Source organism: Venturia canescens, chromosome 3 (assembly GCF_019457755.1).
Source record: "Venturia canescens isolate UGA chromosome 3, ASM1945775v1, whole genome shotgun sequence".
Classification (NCBI taxonomy): domain Eukaryota; kingdom Metazoa; phylum Arthropoda; class Insecta; order Hymenoptera; family Ichneumonidae; genus Venturia; species Venturia canescens.
The window spans coordinates 17,543,078-17,568,893 of NC_057423.1; the positions used below are offsets into that span (position 1 = coordinate 17,543,078).

At 39.8% G+C, this 25,816-nt stretch overlaps 1 protein-coding gene across 1 annotated transcript; it reads right to left on the reverse strand.

Moving 5' to 3' along the window:
- Positions 1-1,570: 1,570 nt before the first annotated feature.
- Positions 1,571-24,545, reverse strand: LOC122408442 (putative uncharacterized protein DDB_G0292438). The gene is made up of 2 exons (XM_043415234.1): positions 24,272-24,545; positions 1,571-1,827 (listed from the first exon to the last, which is right to left on the reverse strand). Exons 1-2 carry the CDS (start codon positions 24,543-24,545, stop codon positions 1,571-1,573), a joined length of 531 nt encoding a protein of 176 aa, XP_043271169.1.
- Positions 24,546-25,816: the final 1,271 nt, after the last annotated feature.

Here is a 25,816-nt window from a genome sequence, read left to right on the forward strand (position 1 = left end):
GACGAGGAATCGCGAGTCTTGCAAGACATAAAGTTGCATCGTACCAAGTGTGCAGCTTTAATTAAAAACGTATTGTCACCGTGTATCGTCGATGATTTGCTCAAAGACATTGGCCAATCACACTATTCATTAATAATCGATGAATCTACAACGATTGACACAAAGAAAGTTTTATGTTTGATAGTACGTTATTTCAGTGAAGTAAAAAAAAAAATTTGTACGACGTTTTATCAGCTCATTGAAATGGAATCTGGCACTGCAGACGCTATCGTAAGAGCAATCTTAAATCAGTTAAAAAAAGATGGACTGGACGCCAGAAAATTACTCGGTCTCGGTGTTAACGGAGCTAGCGACAATGTTGGTCACCACCATTCGGTGACAACACTATTGAGGGAAATAAACTCAGAGCTGATTATTATAACATGCATCTGTCATTCACTCCATTTAGCAGCCGAAGAAGCCTGCAAAGTATTGCCGAGATATTTAGATTTCATGGTACGGGAAACACACAGTTGGTTTTCTCACAGTACAAAACGGCAAATCGAATATGCCGAAATCTACAAAACTCTCTCAGGAAAAATGCCGAAAAAAACAGTAAAACTTTCAAACACGCGATGGTTGATTCGACTTCAGGCTATCGATGTTATGTTGGAGCGATGGGATGCGTTGAAGCTAAATTTTCTAATGGTGCAAAGCAACAAAGAACGGTGTTTCACGGCCTCTCCATTGTACGACATGTACAGTAATCCAGAGAACAAGTTATATTTAACTTTCTTAAGTAACAGTCTGAAGAGCATGATATATACCAATAAACTTTTTCAATCGGATAACGTCGATCCAGCAAAACTGTTTGAAGATGAAAACAACCTGATGTATACGAGTCTCCAAACAATTGTTGTTCCATTGCAACTTCAGAAAATATCGCGCAATGGTGTTATCTGGCTACGTATAATTTCCATCGACACCTTATGGCCGTACAATGCATTAACTTCGGTTATGAATTCAATAAGCTCAGCATGAAACTAGAAAATGAAGGAGTTTCTCAAGTGAAAGATCGATGCCGAAATTTTTTGGTTGTTTTATGCACGGAACCGCAAAAAAGGATCCCAGAAATATCAAAGTCTTGGAAAAACTATCAATATTTTCCACTCAGTCAGCAGTATTCAACCGTGCAGTATTCAAACCGTGCAAAAGATTGTCTCGAACGAACTCATAAACATTCCAGGCCCTCGGAATTTTCCAAGTGCTTATTGATAATAAAAACATTATCATTATTATTACATTAATATCGTCGTCGTCGTTATCAATATTATCATTATCATTATCAACTAACTTTTTCATTACTTCAACCTCCTATCTTGTACTTGACTTATTGAAAGCTTCCAAATTTATGGAAAATATTCAATTTTTAATTAAAATTATGAAGAATCTTGGTACACAGGACTTATTCAATTGAATTCCCTTTTTTAGCTACGAAATTTACTTTTATGGACTTTCAGAAAATTTGCTCTTCGAATTTTCTACAGAAAGAATCCATTGAAAAAATAAGGTGTTGTACTCTGCGATGAGTTCACCCTTTTTCGTTTTCGTCCTCGTTCTGGTGTTCATTCTCGTTCTCGTCTTTGTCTTCGTCCTCGCTCTTGTCTTCGTACTTATTCTGGTCTTCATTCTTGTTCTTGTCGTTGTCTCCGTATTCGTTCTTGTATTCATTCTCGTTTTCATCTTCGTCTTTGTCTTTGCCTTGGTATTCGTCTTCGACGTTATCGTCCTCATTTTCGTCTTCGTTTTTGTTTATGTTCTTATTTTTTTTCCGTGTTGGTCTTTGTACTAGTTTTCATATTTTCCTCGTTCTTGTCTTCGTACTCGTTCTCGTCTTCATTCTCGTTCTCGTCTTTGTCTTCGTCTTCGTCTTCGTTCTTGTCTTCGTATTCGTTTTCGTCTTCATTCTCATTCTTGTCCTCGTCCTCGTCATTGTTTTGATTTTTGGTCTTATTTTCGTCATCGTCGTCGTTCTCGTCTTCATTCGATCTAATCGTTCGTTATCGTCCTCTACTCAATTTAAACAAAATTCGATTTATTCAAAAATAGAGTACGATTCAATGACAAGTAGTGTTTTTACGTGCAGTCTTCGGGTATCCTTCGGTAGGAGATCATGCCAATACGGTTAGATTCATCTCTCTCTGACGAATAACGAAGTCCCAATGATCTCGAAACTCGCTATTCGACTCGAGCACGAAGGTCTCTTCACTACATTCGAAAATGTCTTGATGTTCTTGATGTTTTTTGAATGGAGATGAATCCAATGCAAAATATAGTTTCTCCGTATGCTTTTTCATATATTTTGTCAGTACATCAAGCCAAAACAGTTGGATCTATCGCTGAGTATTATCGATGGTGACTCAATGGCCTCCAAACTTGCTATTAGACTTGAGCTACTCTGAAATTAGGAAAATTACGATATTTGTCAAAAATGGAGATGATTCCCATGGAAAATGTAGATTCTCTTAGAAGTCTGCGATATGTGTCGACAGTAGATCGAACCAAAACTTTCGGATTTATTTCCAGTGTATTGTTAACGAAGGTTCGATTTCGTCAAAACTCGCCATTCGACTTGAGCACAGGGATTGCACCACTCAGATAAAAGAAATTTGAACTTTTTTAAAAATGGAAACGATTCCCATAGAAAATGTAGGTTCTCTTAGAAGTCTGCAATATCAGTTGACAGTATATCGACTCAAAATATTTGGATTCATCTCCAGTGTATAGTTAACAAAGGTTTGATTGCGTTGAAACTCGCCATTTGACGTGAGCACGAGGATTGCACTACCCAACTAGAAAAAATTTCGACTTTTCCAAAAATGGAGACGATTCCCATGGAAAATGTAATTTCTCTTAGAAGTCTGCGATATTTGTCGACAGTAGATGAACTGAAAATATATGGATTCATCTCGAGCGCATAGTTAACAAGGGTTTGATTGCGTTGAAACTCGCCATTCGACGTGAGCACAGGGATTGCACCACTCAGAACAAATTTTGACTTTTTTAAAAATGGAGATGATTCCCGTGGAACATGCAGGTTCTCTTAGAAGTCTACGATATCTGTCAACAGTAGATCGAACCGAAACTTCCGGATTTATTTCCAGTGTATTGTTAACGAAGGTTCGATTTCGTCAAAACTCGCCAATCGACTTGAGCACAGGGATTGCACCACTCAGTAAGCATCGAGGCAGAAAAAGCAGAAACAATGCATGTCTCGAAACTCATCGATGACTTTTCGAGTGCAAAATCACGGAAGAAAACATTTTGAAAGAGCCACACAATTGTTGCTATTGCATGTTATATTGTTATTTTATTATGAAGTAAAATATCGAGCAATGTTTCTATTTAAAATTGACTTCATGATTTTCTATCATTACCACAGCCTCTATATTGTGGTTGGTGCTGTGTATAAACTATTGTCAATAAAAAAATATGAAGAAATTATTAACCATGGAAAAGTATGAGATCTATTGTATCATATACAGTGAATGAATTAGGTTTCCTGTAGGAATTCAGAATTTTCGAAATACAAAAAAAAATGAGATCGTTTTCTAACGTAGCCAAGTAAAGTGAATGAATTAAGGTTCCTGTGGAATTCATTCGTGTACACTTTTAGCCCTAATCACTCACTTCTACAGGAAAACTTTCTAGCAAGCGTCACAAAGCAACAAAGGTTTCTAGAATGATTCTGCAATTATCAAGAAATTATCATCTGCTTTTATGCTAGCTCAGGTTATAAACTTAAAACATTTTACGCAATATGATACAAGAACCTTTTATAAAGAAAAGCGCAAATACGTGTACAAGTGCATGCGTTGTATCTATGCGATGTACTACACAAATTCATTGTCAATATTACACACAAACTTGGCGTGCATGGATTTCAATCGGAAGCTCGGGAAGAGAAAATTGTTCAAATTGACTATGAAAACAATAATTAATTAGTATTGTATGAACGATTGTGAAAAAAACCGATCCCCCAATAAAATAAGAGAGGCCCTGTTATATAATGATTTGGTAAACAATATAGATGGGTGAAATTTACGGATAAAATTGAACAATCAAACGAACCGATAAAGAAATGAAACGAATCAATCACTTTATATGCCTTTATCTTGTAGAGATAGATACGGCCATTCTTTCATGCCCATACGCATTCTAATTTATCCACGCGTGACTTTCACTCGTTTGTCCGTACACTCATTTTTTTACTAAATGGGCAGATGATTGGATGAATTACACAAGTACTGAAATGGATGAACAAAGGAGTAAGCTGTGTAAAAATTGATTTGAGAAAAGTAAACGCGTTGAATAGGAAGCATTTGGAGTAATGAATTTATCAGTCGAACTGGTAGAGAATGGATATTTTTCTTTATGTACACGGCGCGGGATCTCACAACGAACTCCTCAATAAAATATTGGATGGAAAAGGGATGGCAAATTAAAAAACAATTACATTAGTGGATATTCAAGTTTTCTCCAAATATATGGTCGGATGAGGCATTCCTTCGCCGAGCTTCCGATTGAAAACCATGCACGCCAAGTTTGTGTGTAATATTGACAATGAATTTGTGCAGTACATCGCATAGATACAACGCATGCACTTGTACACTGTGACGTGACATTTCTGCCCCGCCACTTGTACGATCTGTGTCAACCAGTGGACCGGGTTTACGGCCCATTTTTGGGACGCCCCTCGACTCGCTGGGAGATGTTCGGAACGAGACTCAGCGTCACGTATCTTTGAGTATTAGTTTATTAACCCGTGTATTACCTTGCTAGCGAAATTTACCTGTTTTACCTTCTGTTACCTCCGCGTGCAAAGAAGAGAGAGAGAGAATCTTAGTTTGCCTGTTTTAAGCCCTAATGACATTTGTTTTGACAGCTTCGTTTGATAGTGGAGTGATTTGGGGTTGCCACCCGCAGGGCCCCCCCCCCCCCCCCCCCTCGGAAGTATTATTTTGCTCGAGGCTCACCGATTGTCTGAGCCGATCTCGTTCATAAGGATCACCCCTCTCACACCGTCACCGAGCATCGAATAACACTCTCGACTTGCGGGCGGCTGAAAGAGCACGCTGGCATAGGCCATATTTTGAACGCCGCCCGTGTCTTTCCCGCTGTAGCAACCCAGAGTTGCACCGCCCGCACTATCGTGGATTCGGGTGTCACAGTCCGTGTGAACCGGCGCCTCGTCAGGTGGGATCTGGGGGAGTTTTTCTGGAGGCGAGGTGCTGTTGTACCTGGTGGTTTATTTTATGGGCCCACTACGTCTCCGAGACGTCCGGAGTCGTGAGGGAGGCCTCCCCTCGTCCTTCCGGAGCTGCCCGCCGGATTCCCAAGAGGAAAGACACCCGGATCACGGCTATCAAGTCGGGAGGAGTGTTCCGAGTGAGCGAGGGAGGTGAGGACAAGAGGTGAGTTGTTATTAATCCGTTCAGGCAAAAGGCGTAACCACAATTACGTTCATTGCGCGCTCCTCATTTGAAAACCCCGCGCGAAAGCGCGAGCCATGAGTCCGTGCTCGGGCTCGCGCCCAGCGTGAGAGCGCTGCCGTACCGGGGCCCGGTGGTGGGGACAACGCCGAATCACGAGGACCGCTCGCACGCACAATTAGTCTAGTTTCGAACATCATACCGTCGAGTCAGCGCCCAGCCGAGTCCAACGACCATTCCTTTGTGCAGCGAGCGTGTTCCTCGGTAAGTCCAACTCGTTATCTCCACCGAATTCACTGGTCCAGTCGAGCCCTTTTCTTTTCTCGTATCGTTTTCGGAATATAGTTCCGGTTTTCTTATCGATTATGTGGCGTCTAATGGGACACGTGGGCGAAGTATCGAGCGAGATTGCGGCCGATACTCCCCCTGTTCCCAGTCTTTTGATAATGTCGTTTTGTGGGGCTCAGCTTGATCAGGGTTTCGTTATTAATTCGGTCTCAGTCAATTATTCAAAGTTTCGCGTTAACGTAGAGTGAATTATAGCATTCGAGTCTTTGTGAAATTGCGTAGTGAGCGCTGGAATGTTCCACGCGACGACGCCTCTCTCTCTCTCTCCCTGTACGCGCCGAGGCTCTAGCGAGCACGTTACCTCGCGTTTGTTTGCGCTCTGTCTCTCTCGCCCGCGCTGGCGAGCATCGTTTATACGGCGTTATATTTTGTCTTTCGTATCGAATCTTTTTCAACCGTTATTTTTACATTCGTCTATATTGCTCTTTCTTTATTTCGTGTGGCGCTTACCTTCTTTTCTGTTACCTTATTGCGGGCATTATTATATCGTATTGTTGCATTACCTTTGTTATCTTCGCAAATGTTCACCCGACGCTCATTTTCCCTATTTTACCGCATTCTCTAATTGCGTCAGCTCGCATTACCTCTGTTAAACGCGCCGGGACTTCGGCGTTACCTCGCGCTTGGCCGAAGTTTGTCCGCTGTTATCTTCAGTTACCTTTCGTCGCGTATTGCCGGCCTTCTCGCGGTCGAACGGGTGCCCTTTACCTTTTACCTTGAGTTACCTAAGGCACCGGCTGCCCTGGCGTTGCTTACCTTTTACCTTTTACCTAAAGCATCCGCCTGGCGGACGGCTGATTAACTTTTACCTGCACGCCAGAGCATCGGTTGTCGATTACCTACGGCACCCGGGAGACCACGAGGCGAATCGTTATCCGCGCTACTACCTAACGAATGCGGGCGCGCCCCGCGCGAATTCCCTCCTTACGGCGCGGGAGGTAAAAGTTATGCGATCTGGTGTATCATCGAATTACCTTCGTTCGAATTTTATTTTGTATCGAATCGGCCTCCGTCGTAATTTATCTTTTTCCCTGTACTCTAGCGTCTCCGACAATGTCGAATAAAGTCTGAACTGTTTCCTGAATTTTGCTTTGTCTTGGCTTAATCTTTTTGCGTTGTGAATTGCTACCTTTCCCCAAGGATCCCCCCCTCTACCCTTCAGTATCTCAGATGAGCTGAGTAGCCGGACCGCCCTCAGTCACGCGGGTCTCTCGTTCCCTCTGTGTCGCACATTATATTATTTGACGTTACCATCGTTGAGAGTGGATGAATCAAAAGTCGAGTAATCGGCGGTACTTCGTACCTGGCGCCCAATTCACTCTCATGGCCGGAGAGTGGTGCGAGAGGACGAGACGGGTGAGCTGAGAAGGGACGTGATCGTACCCCCCGGGGAAAATCATTGTTACAACACGTATTTGCGCTTTTCTTTATAAAAGGTTCTTGTATCATATTGTGTAAAATGTTGGAAGTTTATAACCTGAGCTAGCATAAAAGCAGATGATAATTTCTTGATAATTGCAGAATCATTCTAGAAACCTTTGTTGCTTTGTGACGCTTGCTGGAAAGTTTTCCTGTAGAAGTGAGTGATTAGGGCTAAAAGTGTACACGAATGAATTCCACAGGAACCTTAATTCATTCACTTTACTTGGCTACGTTAGAAAATGATCTCATTTTTTTTTGTATTTCGAAAATTCTGAATTCCTACAGGAAACCTAATTCATTCACTGTATATGATACAATAGATCTCATACTTTTCCATGGTTAATAATTTTTTCATATTTTTTTATTGACAATGCAAAAATAGAAAATCATTTTTAAAACTATGGTCGCGACTTTTTAATACTTGGCGTGCCTTTTTTACTTTTTGAAGTTTTAATATTTACTGATTTCACTGCTTTTTGAGAGACGTGACAACTATATAGGAACCATATTTCATTCACTGTATTTGGGAACTTCAGAAAACGATTTCATTTTTTTTTTATATTTTCAAGTTTTGTATTGATAATGCAATTATAGAAAATCATTGGAAACTACGGTCGCGACCTTTTAATACTTGGCGTTCTTTTTTACGTTTTCAATTATTTTTTTCTTAATTCACTTATTTTTAAGGGGCGGGACAATATTTATTCAGGGAAAAAATACATTCCTCGTTTTCAACCAAAATTTTTAAAACGATTTGTTTTAAGTTGAGTGCGTTTTTCTATGTGACAAAAGCAATCAACACTATTGTACAGCCAATTTTTCTATGTAGACGGACGAAAACTGTGCGGTTATGTTCATGTGAGTTGAAACCTTTTATAAGCTATAATGGCGACGATTTTGATTATGCAATCAACAAATCAAATTTTCCAATGAAAGATTTGGAAATTCCTATGCAATGGGATGATATTTTAATTTTCTATTCCTTTTTTTGAAAAGCTCCATTTGTTTACTTGGAAAAATGATTTTTGAAACGTTTTTCTTCTCCATGTTGACATGGATACTGTCAATGGTTTGCAATGTCCAAGGAGATGTTTCCATAGTACTCAATTTCTAACAAGGAAACATAGGGAGGTCGACCCCTCCGACTTTGATCTAATTTATATATGTTGTAGTACATCGAAAACTAAGAGACACGTAATTTTTGTTATCGGCCCATAAACGGTTTAACGGGGTGAAAACAACCCCCGAAGATGGGCACCTCACGGGGTGGTTTCTCAGTTTTGCACATAAACGCTTTATGTATTCGAATGAAACCAACGCTAAAATATTTATATTGATAAATCATCGAAAACACGCCCAAGGCTTTCTAGGGGAAAGGGTTTTTAAGGGGTGAACAACCTCTAATTCGAAAATTTTGATCTGTACCATAAAAACTATTCTTCCGATTCGAACGGTACCAACTGCATTTTGTAGAGGTCGAAAAATTAGTCGATACGTGTTTCGGGGTTTTTCGGAAAAATTCGCTTTTAAGGGGGTAAATCACCCCTTTCGTCGTAATACCTAATATCATTATAAAAACATTTGTATTCTCAATTATATTGTTGTACGGTAGCACAACCACTTATATATATTATTGGAATGTCTTCAAACTCGAAAATAAGTTTACCTTTGACCATGTTTCTACGCAAGATCATCCCCGTATCGATAATTTCCACATCGCCCCTTTGTGAGTTACGATTTAATTATTATGAAGGAAATAAAGCATAGATTTAAATGTGATAAGCTATAGACCATAGAATGTTGTACATTCGAAAGGAATTACTGCCGCAGAGCCACGTTCAGAAAAATATAGAAAATTATATTTAATTATAAAGTATAGTATGTATATCCATATTAAATGATGTGAACACTCCATGCTACGCTCTGTAAATTCATATAAAGAGGATGGATCAGTCGGTATATCGCAACCGTGAGTGCGAGAGAGATAGCTGCAAATTTCGAAATCGAAATTCTTTGACACAGTTTGACCGATTAAAAAAAGGCTCTGTCAGTCGATTTTTGCCATCGTTCTGCGTAGGCTGACAGAGCCTTTTTTTAATCGGTCAAACCGTGTCAGAGAATTTCAATTTCAAAAATTCCAAGTGAGGTTAGTCGACTGTTCCATACTCTTAAATGATACATCAGAGTACAACGGAATAAAAATATCACGGCCTTGATATCCAGCGGCGATTACCAAACTCCAAAGTGTCTTGATCGTGATTTTATCGTGATATGACTATTAAACCATAAACTTCCCCTAGGAAAAAAAGGTTGGGACAAGTACATTGATGGTCCCTCGTTTGCCAATAAATCCATCCGTAAAAAAACTTAAAAAAAATTTCTTTAAAAATTGTCAAAAAAATTATTTTATAAAAAAAATACAGTACAATTCGAAAAACATTTCACAAATCTAGAAAAAACATTATGTTAAAAAAAAAATATTCTGTATCTATTTTTAAAGTATCAAAAAAATCAAATAACAAGTAAAAAATAAAAAACCGAAAAATCGCGCTTGAAATCATTATGCAAACCGATGCCTCATCAAGAGACTCGGTAGAGTTTCGGGACAAGTACATTGACAGCCCTGTCGTCTGCTGGCCCGAGCTCGCCGAGACTATCTTTTCTCTGAATAAAACGATTCGCGGTGGTGGGGGTAAAATTGGCATGTCATTTTGTTCAATTACGAAACTCCTGAGTCATCTGAGGCTTTGAAAATTGAACTGGAGATTAATTAATAAATTCTCTTTCGATTCCACCCACAATCAGCATGATCGGTGGCGTAATTGCTGAGAAAAAACTTTGCACAGGCTCAAGATTATGCAAAAGTTACCAACACATTCTAGAATTTATGCGTCTATATTTACAACACAATCAAAGGCACTTTGATGCTCTCGAGTTTCTGATTGGTTGGATCTGACGACATCCATTTTTAAACGTTGTCATTGGTTGTTGAAATTAGTTGTTGATGATTGGAAATCTGACGTCAACTTCAGAACGTAGCACACGGCGCAGCATAGCTGGTAACAGCAGTTATAAATTCGATCGATATACATATAATAATGTACAAACCATGTGTCAGTTTTTGATCGTATGAACAGAGTTTCGACATTACGAAGTACGTGCGGGATCAATAAAAAAATAATTTTCGTCATCTAAAGAAGTGCATATTACTATTTATTTTGTTATTTGTGATATATTAAACCGGTATCAAAGCGGCCGCGTAAATGTAGACTGTGATGTGTGTGTGAAAAAGAATATAAAAAATGCGCGATGCATATGTCAACGAAACTTTTCAAGATTTCATCATTTCGTTCGATTGGAAATAAGTGTTAACTGAAATAGTCCTTCAATTAAATCAGAATACGAGAAATATTGTCCAGTGCGAATATATTGTCAGTGGCGTGATTATATATCATGTGTACATAGGTTATATATACGAATAAATACAACAAAAATACACGCAACTGTTAGAATGATATTAGAAACTTTAATTGAATAAATGTTTTCTAATTTATTTCTTGTGTCGTCATTATTTTTAAACATCCCCATATTTTGCTTGATATTCAGTTTGGCTCTGCCCTCTCCGATCCTTGTTTCCACCCCATCAGTTTGCAGCGGATCGATTCATATTATTAATTCGTTCCCTAATATGTGTTGTGACGTGACATTTTGCCCCGCCACTCGTGCGAACCGTGTCGACCAGTGGACCGGGTTTGCGGCCCATTTTGACGCCACTTCGACTCGTCGGGCGCTGTTCGGAGCAAGACTCACCGCTACGTAATGTTAAGCTTTAGTTTAAGAATTCGCGCCTATAATCTGTTGCGCGACAATTACCTTTTGTTTTACCTATTCCCGGCCCGTGTTGGGAAGAGAGAGAAAGAGTTCAGTTTTCGTGAGTTACCTTGATTACAATATTTCAGAAACCTACCGTAGTTTCCGAGGTTTGGCCCTGCCTCCGCCACGTTGGACCGAGCGCATCGCTAATTTATACCTCCCGCACTACCTCGCTGTTCAAACCGATTTCGCCCGCGGGGAGCGCTCTTCTCACGTCGTCTTCGAGCTTCGAACATCACTCTCGACCTGCGGACGGCTGAGAGGACACGCTGGCATAGGCCATCCGTTGAACGCCGCCCGTGCCTCTCCCGCCGTAGCAACCGAGAGTTGCACCGTCCACACAGCTGTGAATTCGGGTGCCACGGTCCGTGCAATACGGCGCCTCGGTCGGTGGGATTCGGGGGAGTTTCCTGGAGGAGAGGTGCTGCAATTGCCTGGTGGCTTATCGTCGTGGGCCCACCGTGATTTCATGACGTCTGGAGTCATGAGGGAGGCCTCCCCTCTGCCTTTTCAGAGATGCCCGCCGGATCCCCAAGAGGAAAGGCACTCGGATCACAGCCACTTAGTCGGGAGGAGCGTTTCGCGTGGGCGGAAGAGGCGAGAGCAGCGAGGAACATCGTGCAATTAAGAATAGCGTAAAAGCGGTGCGGAAAGTAATTTCCGTACGCGCTTCACTTTTGAATTTACCGCGAATACGCGAGCCGGGAGGCCGAACGCTAGTTCGCGCCCGGCGTGTGAGCGCTGCGGTGCTGGGTCCGAGTGGTGGGGAGAGCGCCGAACACCGAGGACCGCTCGCACGCACAATTAGTCTAGTTCCGAGCACCGTACTGGCGAGTCTGCGTTCTGGCGAAAATCATCGTGCCTTTCCTTTGTGCGGCGAGTTGGATCCCTCGGTAAGTCCGTTCTTTATCTCCCCGAATCGCTTGTCTTGTTGAGCTTTCATGTTTTTCTCTTTCGGAATCTAGTTCCGAGTTTTAGTTCAGATTTATATGGCGTTTCGAGAGGCTTACGAGTCGAAGTATCGTGCGAGATTGCGGCCGATACTTCCCGGGTCTCGAATTTTGATCAAGTAACGCTCAACTAGGCAAATCGATTCCTTCAAGTTGGTTCAATAATTTCGTGCATTCAATTCCGTAAAATTGTCGTTATTAGAATTATATCCTTTGAGTTTTTCGTTTTGTGAAGGCGCTGAATATAACGCGCCATATCTTTCGAGTACCTCTGTCTCTCTCTCCTTGCACGCGCCGAGGGCTCTAGCGAGCGCGCCCGGTCGCGCGATGTTTTCGTGCTTTCTCTCTCGCACTTGTTGTTGCGCTACGGACTATACGGCGGTTAGTTGCGTTCGCGTTTATTTTTATATTTCATTCCTTTCTTCTGTATCGCGTATTATTGTTCTCTCGTAGTTTAACCGACGTGCAGCGTATTACCGTTTTCCGATACCTTATTCTTTTATTACGTTAACTATTACTTAAATTATTTATCAGTCCGTCATTACCTTGTCGCTCGCATTTTCTCACACTAGTACTTTACCTTCGGCCTTTGCCGCCGTTTACCTCGTACCTACGCTTTACCTACAGTCTTCGCGACTGATTAATTTTACCTCCAGTCTTCGCGACTGATGAATTTTACCTACAGTCTTCGCGACTGATTAATTTTACCTCCAGTCTTCGCGACTGATGAATTTTACCTACAGTCCTCGCGACTGGTTAATTGTACCTACAGTCCTCGCGACTGATTAACTTTACCTCCAGCCCTCGCGGCTGATGAACTTTACCTGCGCATTACCTACGGTACTTGTTACCGGTTACCTTTTACCTACAGCCCTCGTGGCTGATTAATCGTACCTCCAGCCTTCGCGGCTGATGAACTTTACCTGCGCTTTACCTACGGCCCTCGCGGCTGGTTACGTGTTACCTGCGTTTACCTGGGACACTCAATTCGTGGGTGTCGAATAACGATTGTGAGGCGTGCGAATATGCGAAGCGACAGATCAGTCTATCAATTTCATTATCCAGATTTTACCCGTCACTTGTATTATATCGTTTGAAACTAGGTCCGATCCTTAAAATTTACCGAATCTCGTATTTTATTATTTTGTTCTCGATTGTGTACGGCAATCCCCATTAATGTTTCTCTTGTAACTTTACGCGTCGTCACGGAGTTGAATAAATTGTGAATAGTTTGTCAAATTACTATCTTGTGTCGATTATGTTATTTTGCGTCCCTGATTGCTACTTTTTCCCAAGGATCCCCCCCTCTACCTTCTGTATCTCAGTTTGAGCTGAGTAGCCGGACCGTCCTCGATCACTCGTGTCTCTCGCGCACTCTGAGTATCGTGATCTGTTGGCGTTACCATCGTAGAGAGTGAATAAAATTGAAGTCGAGTAATCGACGGTACTCCGTACCTGGCGCCCAATTCACTCTCGTGGCCGGAGAGTCGTGCGAGCCGACGAGACGGGTGAGCCGAGAAGGGACCAATCGTACCCTCGCGGGGAAAATTGCGTTACAGTGTCCTATGATTTTCTACTCCTTCATGATGATTGTGGTAACATGATTCGAGAGGTTTCTAACCATGATCTTGAATTACACATTTTGTAAATCAGATTTTCAAAAAAACATCTGGTCTTGGTATAGTGTGTAGTTATTCTTTTCCCATTAGGTCTGACGAGTGATAAATATGGAAACTTTCCCAGAAAGCCTATGGATGCTTTTTTTGCTAATGATATGAAAAGTCGTATCTTAGGAATGCGGTATGCAAACACAAATTTTGATAACAAAACTTATAGAATGACATGTATGTTGAGTATTTCCACTTTGCAAACTACAAATATGGAATTATTATAAAAAAAATTCATTCCGATAAGTCTACTGTTGCTCAGTTTTGGATGCGATCAAATATGATGCCTACCAACATCCCCAGAAACTTACAGAATTGCTGAATGCAATGTGCGCTATGTCATTTTAATGTAACATCATGACTTTTGACAACTTTTCATTATAATGCTGTAGATTCGGATCATTAAAATATTGCAAAAATCTGCAAACTATACAATTTAAATACTGTGCCATTCATTTTACATTTTGACTGTAACTGTAACATCTATATGAGGTAAAAAATTGATTATAAAAGTCTTCAGTTGCTCATTTATGGATAGATTTGAAATTGCTGTCTTCGAAGCTCATTGCGCAGATACATTGAACCGCAGCAGATACCTGCGAACTCTGAAATTTCTGTGGATAAATATATATGCGACGGATCACCCCTTATCTTTGATTATGGTAATATGTAAGGTAAATGCAAGTTTTTAAGTGTTCCTTTTCAAATAGTATTGAAGTTTGTATGACTGATATACAGCGAATACTTCCAAACTTTGATATTTCTGTGTTGCAGCATGTGTGCCAATCATTCAAATCTTTTACTCCAACCGTATCATGTAATCTAGAAAATTCATCACAAAAGTCTTCCGCTTTTCTAAATACTTCAATTTTCCTTTTTCTACTCCATTGTGAGTTTTCGAATTTCTAAATTCATTTCTGAATTGTCCTGAAATGGTTTTCCTCCAAAACCAATGCAGGCACCTTAAACGTCTTTGAATTCTGTTGCTCTGTTGAATTGAGTTCGCTTAGTTTTTTTTGCTGCTTTGAGTTCTGGCATAATAAATGTTAGAAGTTTTCGGGTACTTTTTTTCAGCAACTATCAAACTGTGGATAATTGGACCAGCGGCCACTTGCAAACTTTGGAAATATATTTCATTGAGGGCACGTTTTGGATGAAATGAAATCTCTAGATTCAGAATGCAAAAGCGACATTTAAAGTGGGCAAATCTGTTGGATTTTTCGTGTTATGAATTTGATCTATCTTTCATTTGAATTTTGAAGAACAGGGATAAATAAAATCTGTTCTATTAAGGAAATCTTTACATCAGTTCTTTCTTGGTATGAAGACTTGGAAAAAATCGCGAAAGGCCAAGGACAGACAGGAGACGAAATATTTCCAGTACAATTTTGACGAAAAATAGGTCCTTTTTCGTGGAAACCAACGTTATAAGCTGAAAATCATATCTCGGCCCCCAACCCGCTTTCTACCATTCTCTTGGGTTCCCAATAAGCGTAGCATATTAGAGTAGAAGAAAAAAAATAGCCAAAGTGCAAAGACAGACCTGTGACGAAATATTTCCAGTACAATTTTGACGAAAAATAGATCTTATTTCGTGGAAACCAACGTTATAAGCCGAAAATCATATTATGGCCCACAACACGTATTTCTTCATGCTCTTGGATTCCCAATAGACAAAACATATTAGAAGACAAGGAGAAAAATCACCAAAGTCCAATACCAAACCAGTGCCGAAATATTTTCAGTACAATTTTGAAGAAAAATTGGTCTTTTACGTGGAAACCAACATTATAAACCGAAATTCATTTCTCGGGCCTCATCCCGGATTCCTCCATGCTGTTGAGTTCCTAATAGGCATAACATATTAGAGTATAAGAGAAAAAATCGACAAAGTTCAAGGGCAGACTTGTGACGAAATATTTTCACTACAATTTTTACGAAAAATTGGTTTTTTATGGTGGAAACCAACTTTATAAGCCGAACATCATACACACGGAAAATAAGATTGGGAAAAGTACATTGATGGTCCTTTATTTGCTGATAATTTCATGAAAAAGATTATCCCATAAATAATGTTCGTATGAGAATGGAATCTATAAAAATGTACTAAGCAATTAATTCATAGAAATTTATACTAAAATCCTATAACCGTCATAACATAAATGAGGAACTTTTGAGAAAAAAGGCGTGATATCAAACCATAAACTTCCCCTAGGGAAAAAAAGGTTGGGACAAGTACATTGATGGTCTCTTGTTTCTGGATGACATAGAAAAAAGATTCAGAACCAGGAAAAAAATTCTACAGAAATAATAAACGAAAAATTGAAAACTTCAAAAAAATTCAACAAAAATAAAAAACAATCGAAAAAATTCTGTAAAGAAAAATAAAAAATTTTCAAAAAAATTCATAAATATTGGACAAATTGAACAATAAACTATCCAAGTTACATGCAGTATAAAAATGTATGATATCAATTGGAGGCCAAGTTTTTATTGATAATTTGAAATATTTATCGAACAAATCGCAAACTTTAATTGAAATTCATGATAATTATTTTCAAGAAAAAAGTTAATGAAAAAAAAGTCATAACGGAAGTTACGTGCAGTACTAAAATGAATTATATCAATTCGAGGTCAAGTATTTATCAGTTATTCGAAATATAATCTCCGGCGACAAATGAGCGTTGAGAATCCTTGTCGGGCTCACAACGTTTTATCAAAATTACTAAAAAATTAATGGAAATAAAATCATTAAAAATTCACATGAAAGTCATTCGTTACTTCAACAAGATACACACTATAAAGAATCGATTCCCCTCCGACTTTCAGGATCCCCTGCTATTATTCACAACATTCAACTTCGATTGGATCGGTACAAATTATGTTCAAATACGTCTTAAACGTACTTGTCCGGCCCATCACTTTTTATTCAAATTGCTCATTCGAAAACAAATCAAAAACGAAGTTAATGCATGTGTTATAACATTAAGGAACAGTAATTCCCGAGAAAATAATTTTCCTTCGAATCGCTCTTGTCAAAATGAAACGAAAATGAAAGATGAAGTTGATTAATCTATTTATATTATATGAAGTCATAATTCACAACAAAATCATTTTTCTTCAAATTCCAGGAATCCACGTGTCGTACTCGACTAGTGATATTTATCAAAATGTGTACGTGACTATAGAAAAAAAAACATTGCATGGTTGAGTAGGTTCGAAAATTTCTAGTAATGCGCCTGATTATTTCTCATTTTCATTGGTTCTTACCGAATGGTATGTGTTCACTGAAGAAAATCAGAAGTGGATATTGCTTTACGAACTTGCGAACAATCAAGTTCAAATTACTTGGAGATATTATTTTTATTTCTATCCATTTTATTATATTTGTCATTATAGAACAGCCCTAATTTGTTTTCGAATGAGCAATTTGAATAAAAAGTGATGGGCCGGACAAGTACGTTTAAGACGTATTTGAACATAATTTGTACCGATCCAATCGAAGTTGAATGTTGTGAATAATAGCAGGGGATCCTGAAAGTCGGAGGGGAATCGATTCTTTACAGTGTGTATCTTGTTGAAGTAACGAATGACTTTCATGTGAATTTTTAATGATTATATTTCCATTAATTTTTTAGTAATTTTGATAAAACGTTGTGAGCCCGACAAGGATTCTCAACGCTCATTTATCGCCGGAGATTATATTTCGAATAACTGATAAATACTTGACCTCGAATTGATATAATTCATTTTAGTACTGCACGTAACTTCCGTTATGACTTTTTTTTCATTAACTTTTTTCTTGAAAATAATTATCATGAATTTCAATTAAAGTTTGCGATTTGTTCGATAAATATTTCAAATTATCAATAAAAACTTGGCCTCCAATTGATATCATACATTTTTATACTGCATGTAACTTGGATAGTTTATTGTTCAATTTGTCCAATATTTATGAATTTTTTTGAAAATTTTTCATTTTTCTTTACAGAATTTTTTCGATTGTTTTTTATTTTTGTTGAATTTTTTTGAAGTTTTCAATTTTTCGTTTATTATTTCTGTAGAATTTTTTTCCTGGTTCTGAATCTTTTTTCTATGTCATCCAGAAACAAGAGACCATCAATGTACTTGTCCCAACCTGTATTTCCCTAGGGGTTCTTCTTATTTGATTCGAACAGCTAAATCAATTGAAAAAAATTCCATCTAATTTACGTGCAGCATTAAAATTTATTATATCAATTCGAGGCCAAGTATTTTCTAATGAATTGAAAAAAGTTACCACTTGAGTTACGTACAGCACTAAAATTTATGATATCAATCAGTGGACAAGTATTTTATTAGTAACTCCAAATTTTGACATTATGGAATTGTTCTAAGAAGCTTTTAAATCCAAAAAAAATCACATGAAAGCTAGTCATTCGTTACTCTATGGTGGCAAAGACTTATAAGAAAATCGATTTTTCTCAGACTTTCAGGATCCTTTGGTATTATTTACAAAATTCAACGTTGATTGGAACGATACAAATTATGTTTAAATATGTATTAAAAGTACTTGTCCGGCCCATCACTTTCCGTTTAAATTGTTTATCCAAATAAAAATAAGGGCTTGTCTAGAACTGATGGTTCACAAGTCACAAGTATTCATGCAGAGGGAATTGAGAGAATTATCTTCACGTAATTTTTACTTAGTTGCACTAATTTAATAAAAAACGGAAACAAATTATTCCGCAATATACAAGGGATTTTATTCTGCATCGATAAATGAAACAAATTGTACATAATATATATGTTCAAGCTTCCAAAATAACTCTCCAGTTTAGATTCAATGATGTCAATTTTTATTTCCTACTTATTCTTCCAGCGAACGAATTCCATACGGACTAAGAACTAACCGCTACTATTATTAAAAGCATTAAACTAATAATGAATCGCATTTCAACAAATTTTTAACCAGATTCTGCCGTACAATTTCGTTTTTTTATGATTGATTTTTTATTGAATGAATAGTAATGGGCCGGACAAGTACTTTTAACACATATTTAAACATAATTTGTATCGATCCAATCGACGTTGAATTTTGTAAATAATACCAAAGGATCCTGAAAGTCTGAGAAAAATCGATTTTCTTATAAGTCTTTGCCACCATAGAGTAACGAATGACTAGCTTTCATGTGATTTTTTTTGGATTTAAAAGCTTCTTAGAACATTTTAATAATATCAAAATTTGGAGTTACTAATAATATACTTGTCCACTGATTGATATCATAAATTTTAGTGCTGTACGTAACTCAAGTGGTAACTTTTTTCAATTCATTAGAAAATACTTGGCCTCGAATTGATATAATAAATTTTAATGCTGCACGTAAATTAGATGGAATTTTTTTCAATTGATTTAGCTGTTCGAATCAAATAAGAAGAATGAGGCATCGGTTTGCATAATGATTTCAAGCGCGATTTTTCGGTTTTTTATTTTTTACTCGTTATTTGATTTTTTTGATACTTTAAAAATAGATACAGAATATTTTTTTTTTAACATAATGTTTTTTCTAGATTTGTGAAATTTTTTTCGAATTGTACTGTATTTTTTTTATAAAATAATTTTTTTGACAATTTTTAAAGAAAATTTTTTTAAGTTTTTTTACGGATGGATTTATTAGCAAACGAGGGACCATCAATGTACTTGTCCCAACCTTTTTTTCCTAGGGGAAGTTTATGGTTTGATATCACGTATTTTTTCTCAAAAGTTCCTTATTTATGTTCAGTTGACTATAGGATTTTAGTTTAAATTTCTACGAATTATTTATGATTTTCGGCTTATAACGTTGGTTTTCACGAAAAAAGACCTATTTTTCATCAAAATAGTACTGAAAATATTTCGTCACAGGTCTGTCCTTGGACTTTGGGGATTTTTTTCCATGTACTCTAATGTGTTTTATCAATTAGAAATCAAAGAGCACGGTCGAAAGCGGGTTGGAGGCTGCGATATGATTTTCGGCTTATATCGTTAGTTTCCACAAAAAAAAGACCTATTTTTCGTCAAAAATGTACTGGAAATATTTCGTCACAGGTCTGTTCTTGGACTTTGGCAATGTTTTTCCTTTAACTCTAATATGTTTCGTCCATTGGGAACTCAAGAGCATGGAGCAATGCGTATTGCGGCCCGAGATGTGATTTTCAGCTTATAACGTTAGAAAAAAGAAAGGAAAAAAGGAAAGATAGATCAAATTCAAGACTCAACAAATCCAACAGAATTGACCATTTTTAAATGTCGCTTTTGCATTCTGAATCTAGACATTTTCGTGTCTTCCAAAACGTACCCCCGACGAAATATATTTCCAAAGTTTGCAAGTGGCCGCGGAGATCCAATTATCTACAGTTTGATAGTTGCCGAAAAAAGGCACCTGGAAACATTTATTATGTTAGAACTCAAAGAAGCAAAAAAACTGAGCGTACTTAATTCAACAGAGCAACGGAATTCAAAGACGTTTAAGGTACCTGTGTTACGTCCCAGGAGGGAGGATTAGTTGGGGGCGCACAGTCGCCGATTTAGAGAAGCAGAGTGTACGCTGAGTACCTCTGCCAGTGAGTTTTCTTTGGGTCTTGTGCGAGGCCCGAGAACATATGCTATATTTTCAGGTATACGTGACCTTTTATTGGGGTTGTGCCCGCGAATTGGAGGGATTTTCCAATTGTTGAGCGGTGTCGAAGGCATGATGAAATAAGTACACTCGATGATATTTTGTTTATTACAAAATATTCTGATGTGTTTATTGAGACACTTATGCACTTATTTACTTTACAAATTAAGAAATTAAACTGTTAAACAAAGAGTTAGCTATTATTCGGAGCTCTCTATGACGAGTTAGGATTTAGAGAAAGGAGAGTTCTCCGATGTTAATGTCTTTATAGTTCGATGCTAACTGACTAACAACTAAGATTCTTAGCCTAGTTAGAGTTCGAGAGGAGGATGTGTTTTTTTGGGGGTAGGATGCTGTAGAGGGGGTTTGTTCTCTGTGGTTTTTTAGTTTGGATTGGGTAAAAAGTATCGTCTGATTTGATGATTGGATTTGAATATGGGGGAGACTTTTCCGGAGATATGATTGGAGGAAAAGTCGCTCGAGATTTCTTAGAATTAGGGAAAGTGTATTGAGCGGAGTTCTGAGATGTGCACGTGTTGCACTTGAGATAAGAGCGTCTGTTTTCGGGACTCGTGGGAAACGCGAGTTTCGGAACGCATCTCTGGAATTTTGTGTGGATTTAGGAAATGCTGCATTGATAATAAATTCAAGGATAGGAAATCGGTCTTGGAGTGCTTATTTCTGGTTTTCCGTGCTCGTCTTGTAGGATTATTTATGGCGCCGGAACGTCGGGGAGAGTCTAGGGCACGCGTTGTGAGTGTTTAAAGAATGGACAGTTGAGGAAAAAAATATGTGCGAACGTCGAGTGTCTCGCAGGATGTATTTGTTATGGGTGGTCTGGATACGCTCTGTGTTTAAATATATTCCTAGATAAGAACTATGTATCGACAAATGATGATAAAGGTTAGAAATATACTCGTGATAGCGTTTGAGTTGAAGAGAAAAAGTGAGGGGCGTTTAGCGTAATGCTAGGACGTAACACCTGCATTGGTTGTGAAGGTAAACAATTTAATTTCAGGATAATTTAGAAATTCAGAAATTCAGCATAGAATTTAGAAAAAGGAAAATTAAGTTAATTAGTAAGGCTGAAGACTTTTGGGATGAATTTTTGAGATTATATGTTACGGTTGGAGTAAAAAATTTAAATGATTGGCACACATGCTGCGACACAAACATATGAAAGTTTGCAGGTATTCGCTCCATACCGCAGTATTGGCACACATGCTGCGCCACAAAAATATGAAAGTTTGAAGGTTTTCGCTCCTTACCACAGTAATACATTTTCAATACTATTTGAAAAGAAACACTTTAAAACTTGCTGAACCAAGTTCCATTACATATTACCATAATCAAAGATAAAGGGTGATCCGTAGCATATATATTTATCCACAGAAATTTCAGAGTTCGCAGGTATCTGCTGCGGTTCAATGTATCTGCACAATGAGCTTCGAAGATAGCAATTTCAAATCTATCTATAAATGAGCAACTGAAGACTTTTACAATCAATTTTTTACTTCATATATGTTACGGTTAGAGTCAAAATGTAAAATGAATGGCACAGTATATAAATTGTATAGTTTGCAGATTTTTGCAGTATTTTGATGATCCGAATCTACAGCATTATAATGAAAAGTTGTCAAAAGTCATGATGTTGCATTAAAATGACATAGCGCACATTGCATTCAGAAATTCTGTAAGTTGCTGGGGATGTTGGTAGGCATTATATTTGATCACATCCAAAACTGAGCAACTGTAGACTTATCGGAATGAATTTTTTTTATAATAATTCCATATTTGTAGTTTGCAAAGTGGAAATACTCAACATACATGTCATTCCATAAGTTTTGTTATCAAAATTTGTGTTTGCACACCGCATTCCGAAGATACGACTTTTCATATCATCAGCAAAAAAAGCATCCAAAGGCTTTCTGGAACAAGTTTCCAAATTTATCACTCGACAGACCTAATGGGAAAAAAATAACTACCCAGTATACCAAGACCAGAGATTTTTTTGAAAATCTGATTTACAAAATGTGCAATTCAAGATTATTGCTAGAAACCTCTCGAATCATGTTACCACAATCATCATAAGAAGGAGTAGAAAATCATAGGACGCATATTAGGGAACGAATTAATAATATGTATCGATCCTCTACAAACTGATGGGGTGAAAACAAGGATCGGAGAGGGCAGAGCCAAACTGAATATCAAGCAAAATATGGGAATGTTTATAAATAAAGATGACACAAGAAATAAATTAGAAAACATTTATTCAAGTAAAGTTTCTAATATCATTCTAACAGTTCCGTGTGTTTTTGTTCTATTTATTCGTATGTATCACCTATTTACACATGATATATAACCACGCCAGTGACGATATATTCGCACTGGACAATATTTCTCGTAATCTGGTTTAATTGAAGGATTATTTCAGTCAACACTTATTTCCAATCGAACGAAATAATGAAATCTTGAAAACTTTCGTTGACATATGCATCGCGCATTTTTTATATATTCTTTTTCACACACACATCACAGACTACATTTACGCGGCCGCTTTGATACCGGTTTAATATATCACAAATAACAAAATAAATAGTAATATGCACTTCTTCAGATGACGAAAATTATTTTTTTATTGATCCCGCACGCACTTCGTAATGTCGAAACTCTGTTCATACGATCAAAAACTGACACCTGGTTTGTACATATATATATATTATGACGATATCTCCTTACTTGTCACTCGGGCGGAGGGAGAACTGCGAGGAGGGGGGGGGGGGGCAAAAATAAATGAAAGCGATGGTACACAAGAATTAAAAGAAAGGAGAACAAAATGTGGCTTTATTTCGCGGAACACGAATCACTGGGCGCCAGTTAGTTTTTATACCAAAAAAGTAACAAAAAGTATAATTTGTAGCAAGCTCTCGATTTTTATCGAAGAAGATAACAAAGAAACAATATAATCCGTAACAATCTCTCCGAGAGAGACAACACAAAGAAAGAGAGAACGCAAAAAGGGGGGGGGGGGTCGGCTACGAGACTCGAGATCGTCGGGTTGATGGGCGCCTGTCGCTCAGGCGTCTTACAATACCCGTGAACTGCCGGGAACGATGGGCACTCGCGATAGCCCGCGCGGGGCTGATAACCGCGGGGGGGGGGGGGGCGGGAGAAACGGGCCGCTGCCCACGCACGGTTTAATACACTATTTTTCACCACCACAGCACTTTTCGGGTCGCGATAGATAATCGGGCGAAACCGGGGCGAAGCGAATTGAATTTCGCTCAAACGAACCCAGCGGCTCGGAGAGTAATCCGGGGAAACAGGCGCACGACTTTGGCGAGTGCGTAAGGAGCCGGGAGGAAAGATGGCCGTCGGCCACGTGCTTCTTTCGTCGCGGCTTCACAGAGAACAAAAACGACTTACTTTCGCTGCTGATCGTCTCGGTCGGAACAATACTCCGTGCCTCGCGTTCTACTCGGGTCGTCAAGAAAATCGTTGAAAGTCCGGGGAAAATCTGGGTCGTCTTGAAAGTTCGCGTGTTACAAAAGAAAAAATGAATACTCGAGGATCGCAAGTAGCCACGGTACGCACGCCGAGTCGTGAAGAAGTGAGGCCTCGTGCCGGATTTCGCTATCTTCTTTCTGCTTGCGCAACACCGATCGATAATTGATCGATGCGCGCGTCGGCGGGGGGTCCAATGGCGGTGACTTATTCCGCGCATCTCGATGAGGTCGGTGGAGAGGGGGAGAGGCGGGGAGGTGAACGGGGCTGGGAACTCGGGGCTGGATTGGTCGCTGCGAGGTGACGTCACGATCACTAATTGATTATCGCTCCTTGGTGTGGCGCCTCGTGTCACGAAGCTGATTACAGGCGCCGCGGTCGCGGGTTGCGTAACCTACTCTTCGACGTTTGATCCCCGTGAGACACCACGGGTCGATGCACTGATGCCCAGTGCCACCGTGGCCGAATGGGGCACTGTGACCGACAGCTCGGACCGGCGAGTTGTTGACAGCTCAGAGTTTTCGTGACGGGAAATACGGCTGGTGCAGCGTTTGTTGTGTCTCGTGCACGGATCGCCTCCCGAGGGCTCGTGTCGGTGTTACGACGATGAGGGGTGTCCACCGGGATGGAGCCTCGACGCCGGAGGCCCGGCGAGCAACCGTTCGAGGTCATGCGGCTGCCCGTGCGGTGACGTTTGGAGGTTAGGGGACCTCCGACTCGACTCCTGCTGCGTGGGTTTCGCCTCTTCGGTGGGAGCTCTTCAGGGCTGCACGCTGGCCTTAATTGGTGAGGGGTTTCTTCCCTCACCGTAGGTGAGTTGTTCCTGTTTTCTTCGCCTGATAGCGCAAGGCCGTGGGGGGGGGGGGGGGGCAGCAGGGGACTAGGGAGTGTCGGGTGGGTGTTGTGCGAGGGCAGTTTGGGGGCTGAGTGGAGGAGTGTTGTTGCGGGGTAGGAGTGGAGAGGACTGAGGGTTGAGTGAGCGGGGCAGGGACTCTTCTTGCGTGGCTGGAATCGATGCTGAATTCTGGTGGTGCCTTTTCAGATGCTGCGGTGGTCCGGGTCTTGATCGTTGGCGGCGTGTGTAGGCTCAGGACTGGGGCTTACAACTAGAGCTTACAACTAGGACTTACAGCTAGGACTTACAGCTAGGACTACGGCTAGGACTACGACTAGGACTACGACGAAGACTCAGAGGGAGTCTGGCCCGAGGGCTGACGAGGAAATAGGGCTCGGCTGACTGCTTGTCGGGGGTGAAAGCGCTGTGGTGGGACGGCCCCACGACTCTTAGTGACGGGGTGGCTACAACGTCACAATATATTGTAACGAATTTTTCCCGGGGAGGTACGATTCGTCCCTTCCCGGCTCACTCACCTCGCCTCGCGCTACTCTCCGGCTGCGAGAACGGACTGGGCGCCAGGTACAAAGTACCGCCGAATGAATCGACTTGAATTTCGTCGGATCTCGCGATGGTAACGTCAGGCAAAATTAAAATATAGAGAGCACGAGGGAAACAAGTGACCGAGGACGGTCCGGCTACTCAGCTCAGCTGAGGTACAAAAGGTAGAGGGGGGGATCCTTGGGAGAGAGTAACAATTCATAACGCAACAAAAAAATATAGCCGACACAAATCAAGTAATTCAGAAAAGGTTTCACAATTTATTCGAAAGCTCGATGAATATATCAGAATACAGCGAGAGACATATTAGAAATAGAGTGGATGCGATATAAAACAAAACCGGGGGGGGAAGTAAGTCGCTACCGAGTCCGAGCGTACAACGGTTAGGTCTTGCGCCGCGACGATGGAAATTCGCGTACGGCGGGCGCGAATCCGCCGGGTGAAAACGATTAGCGATTCGCCCCGCGATCTCACAGGTGCCGTAGATAGACGACAACCGATGCTCTGACATGGCAGGTAGCAGGTAGCCAGTAACTCGACAAGCGGG

Coding starts and splice junctions, on each gene's coding strand:
- LOC122408442 (XM_043415234.1), bottom strand. CDS start 24,545: ATGACCTCGAACGGTTGCTCGCCGGGCCTCCGGCGTCGAGGCTCCATC. Junction 1,828..24,271: donor CGGGGATCAAACGTCGAAGA/GTAGGTTACGCA, acceptor TATGAAAACTAG/TACAAAGACCAACACGGAAA.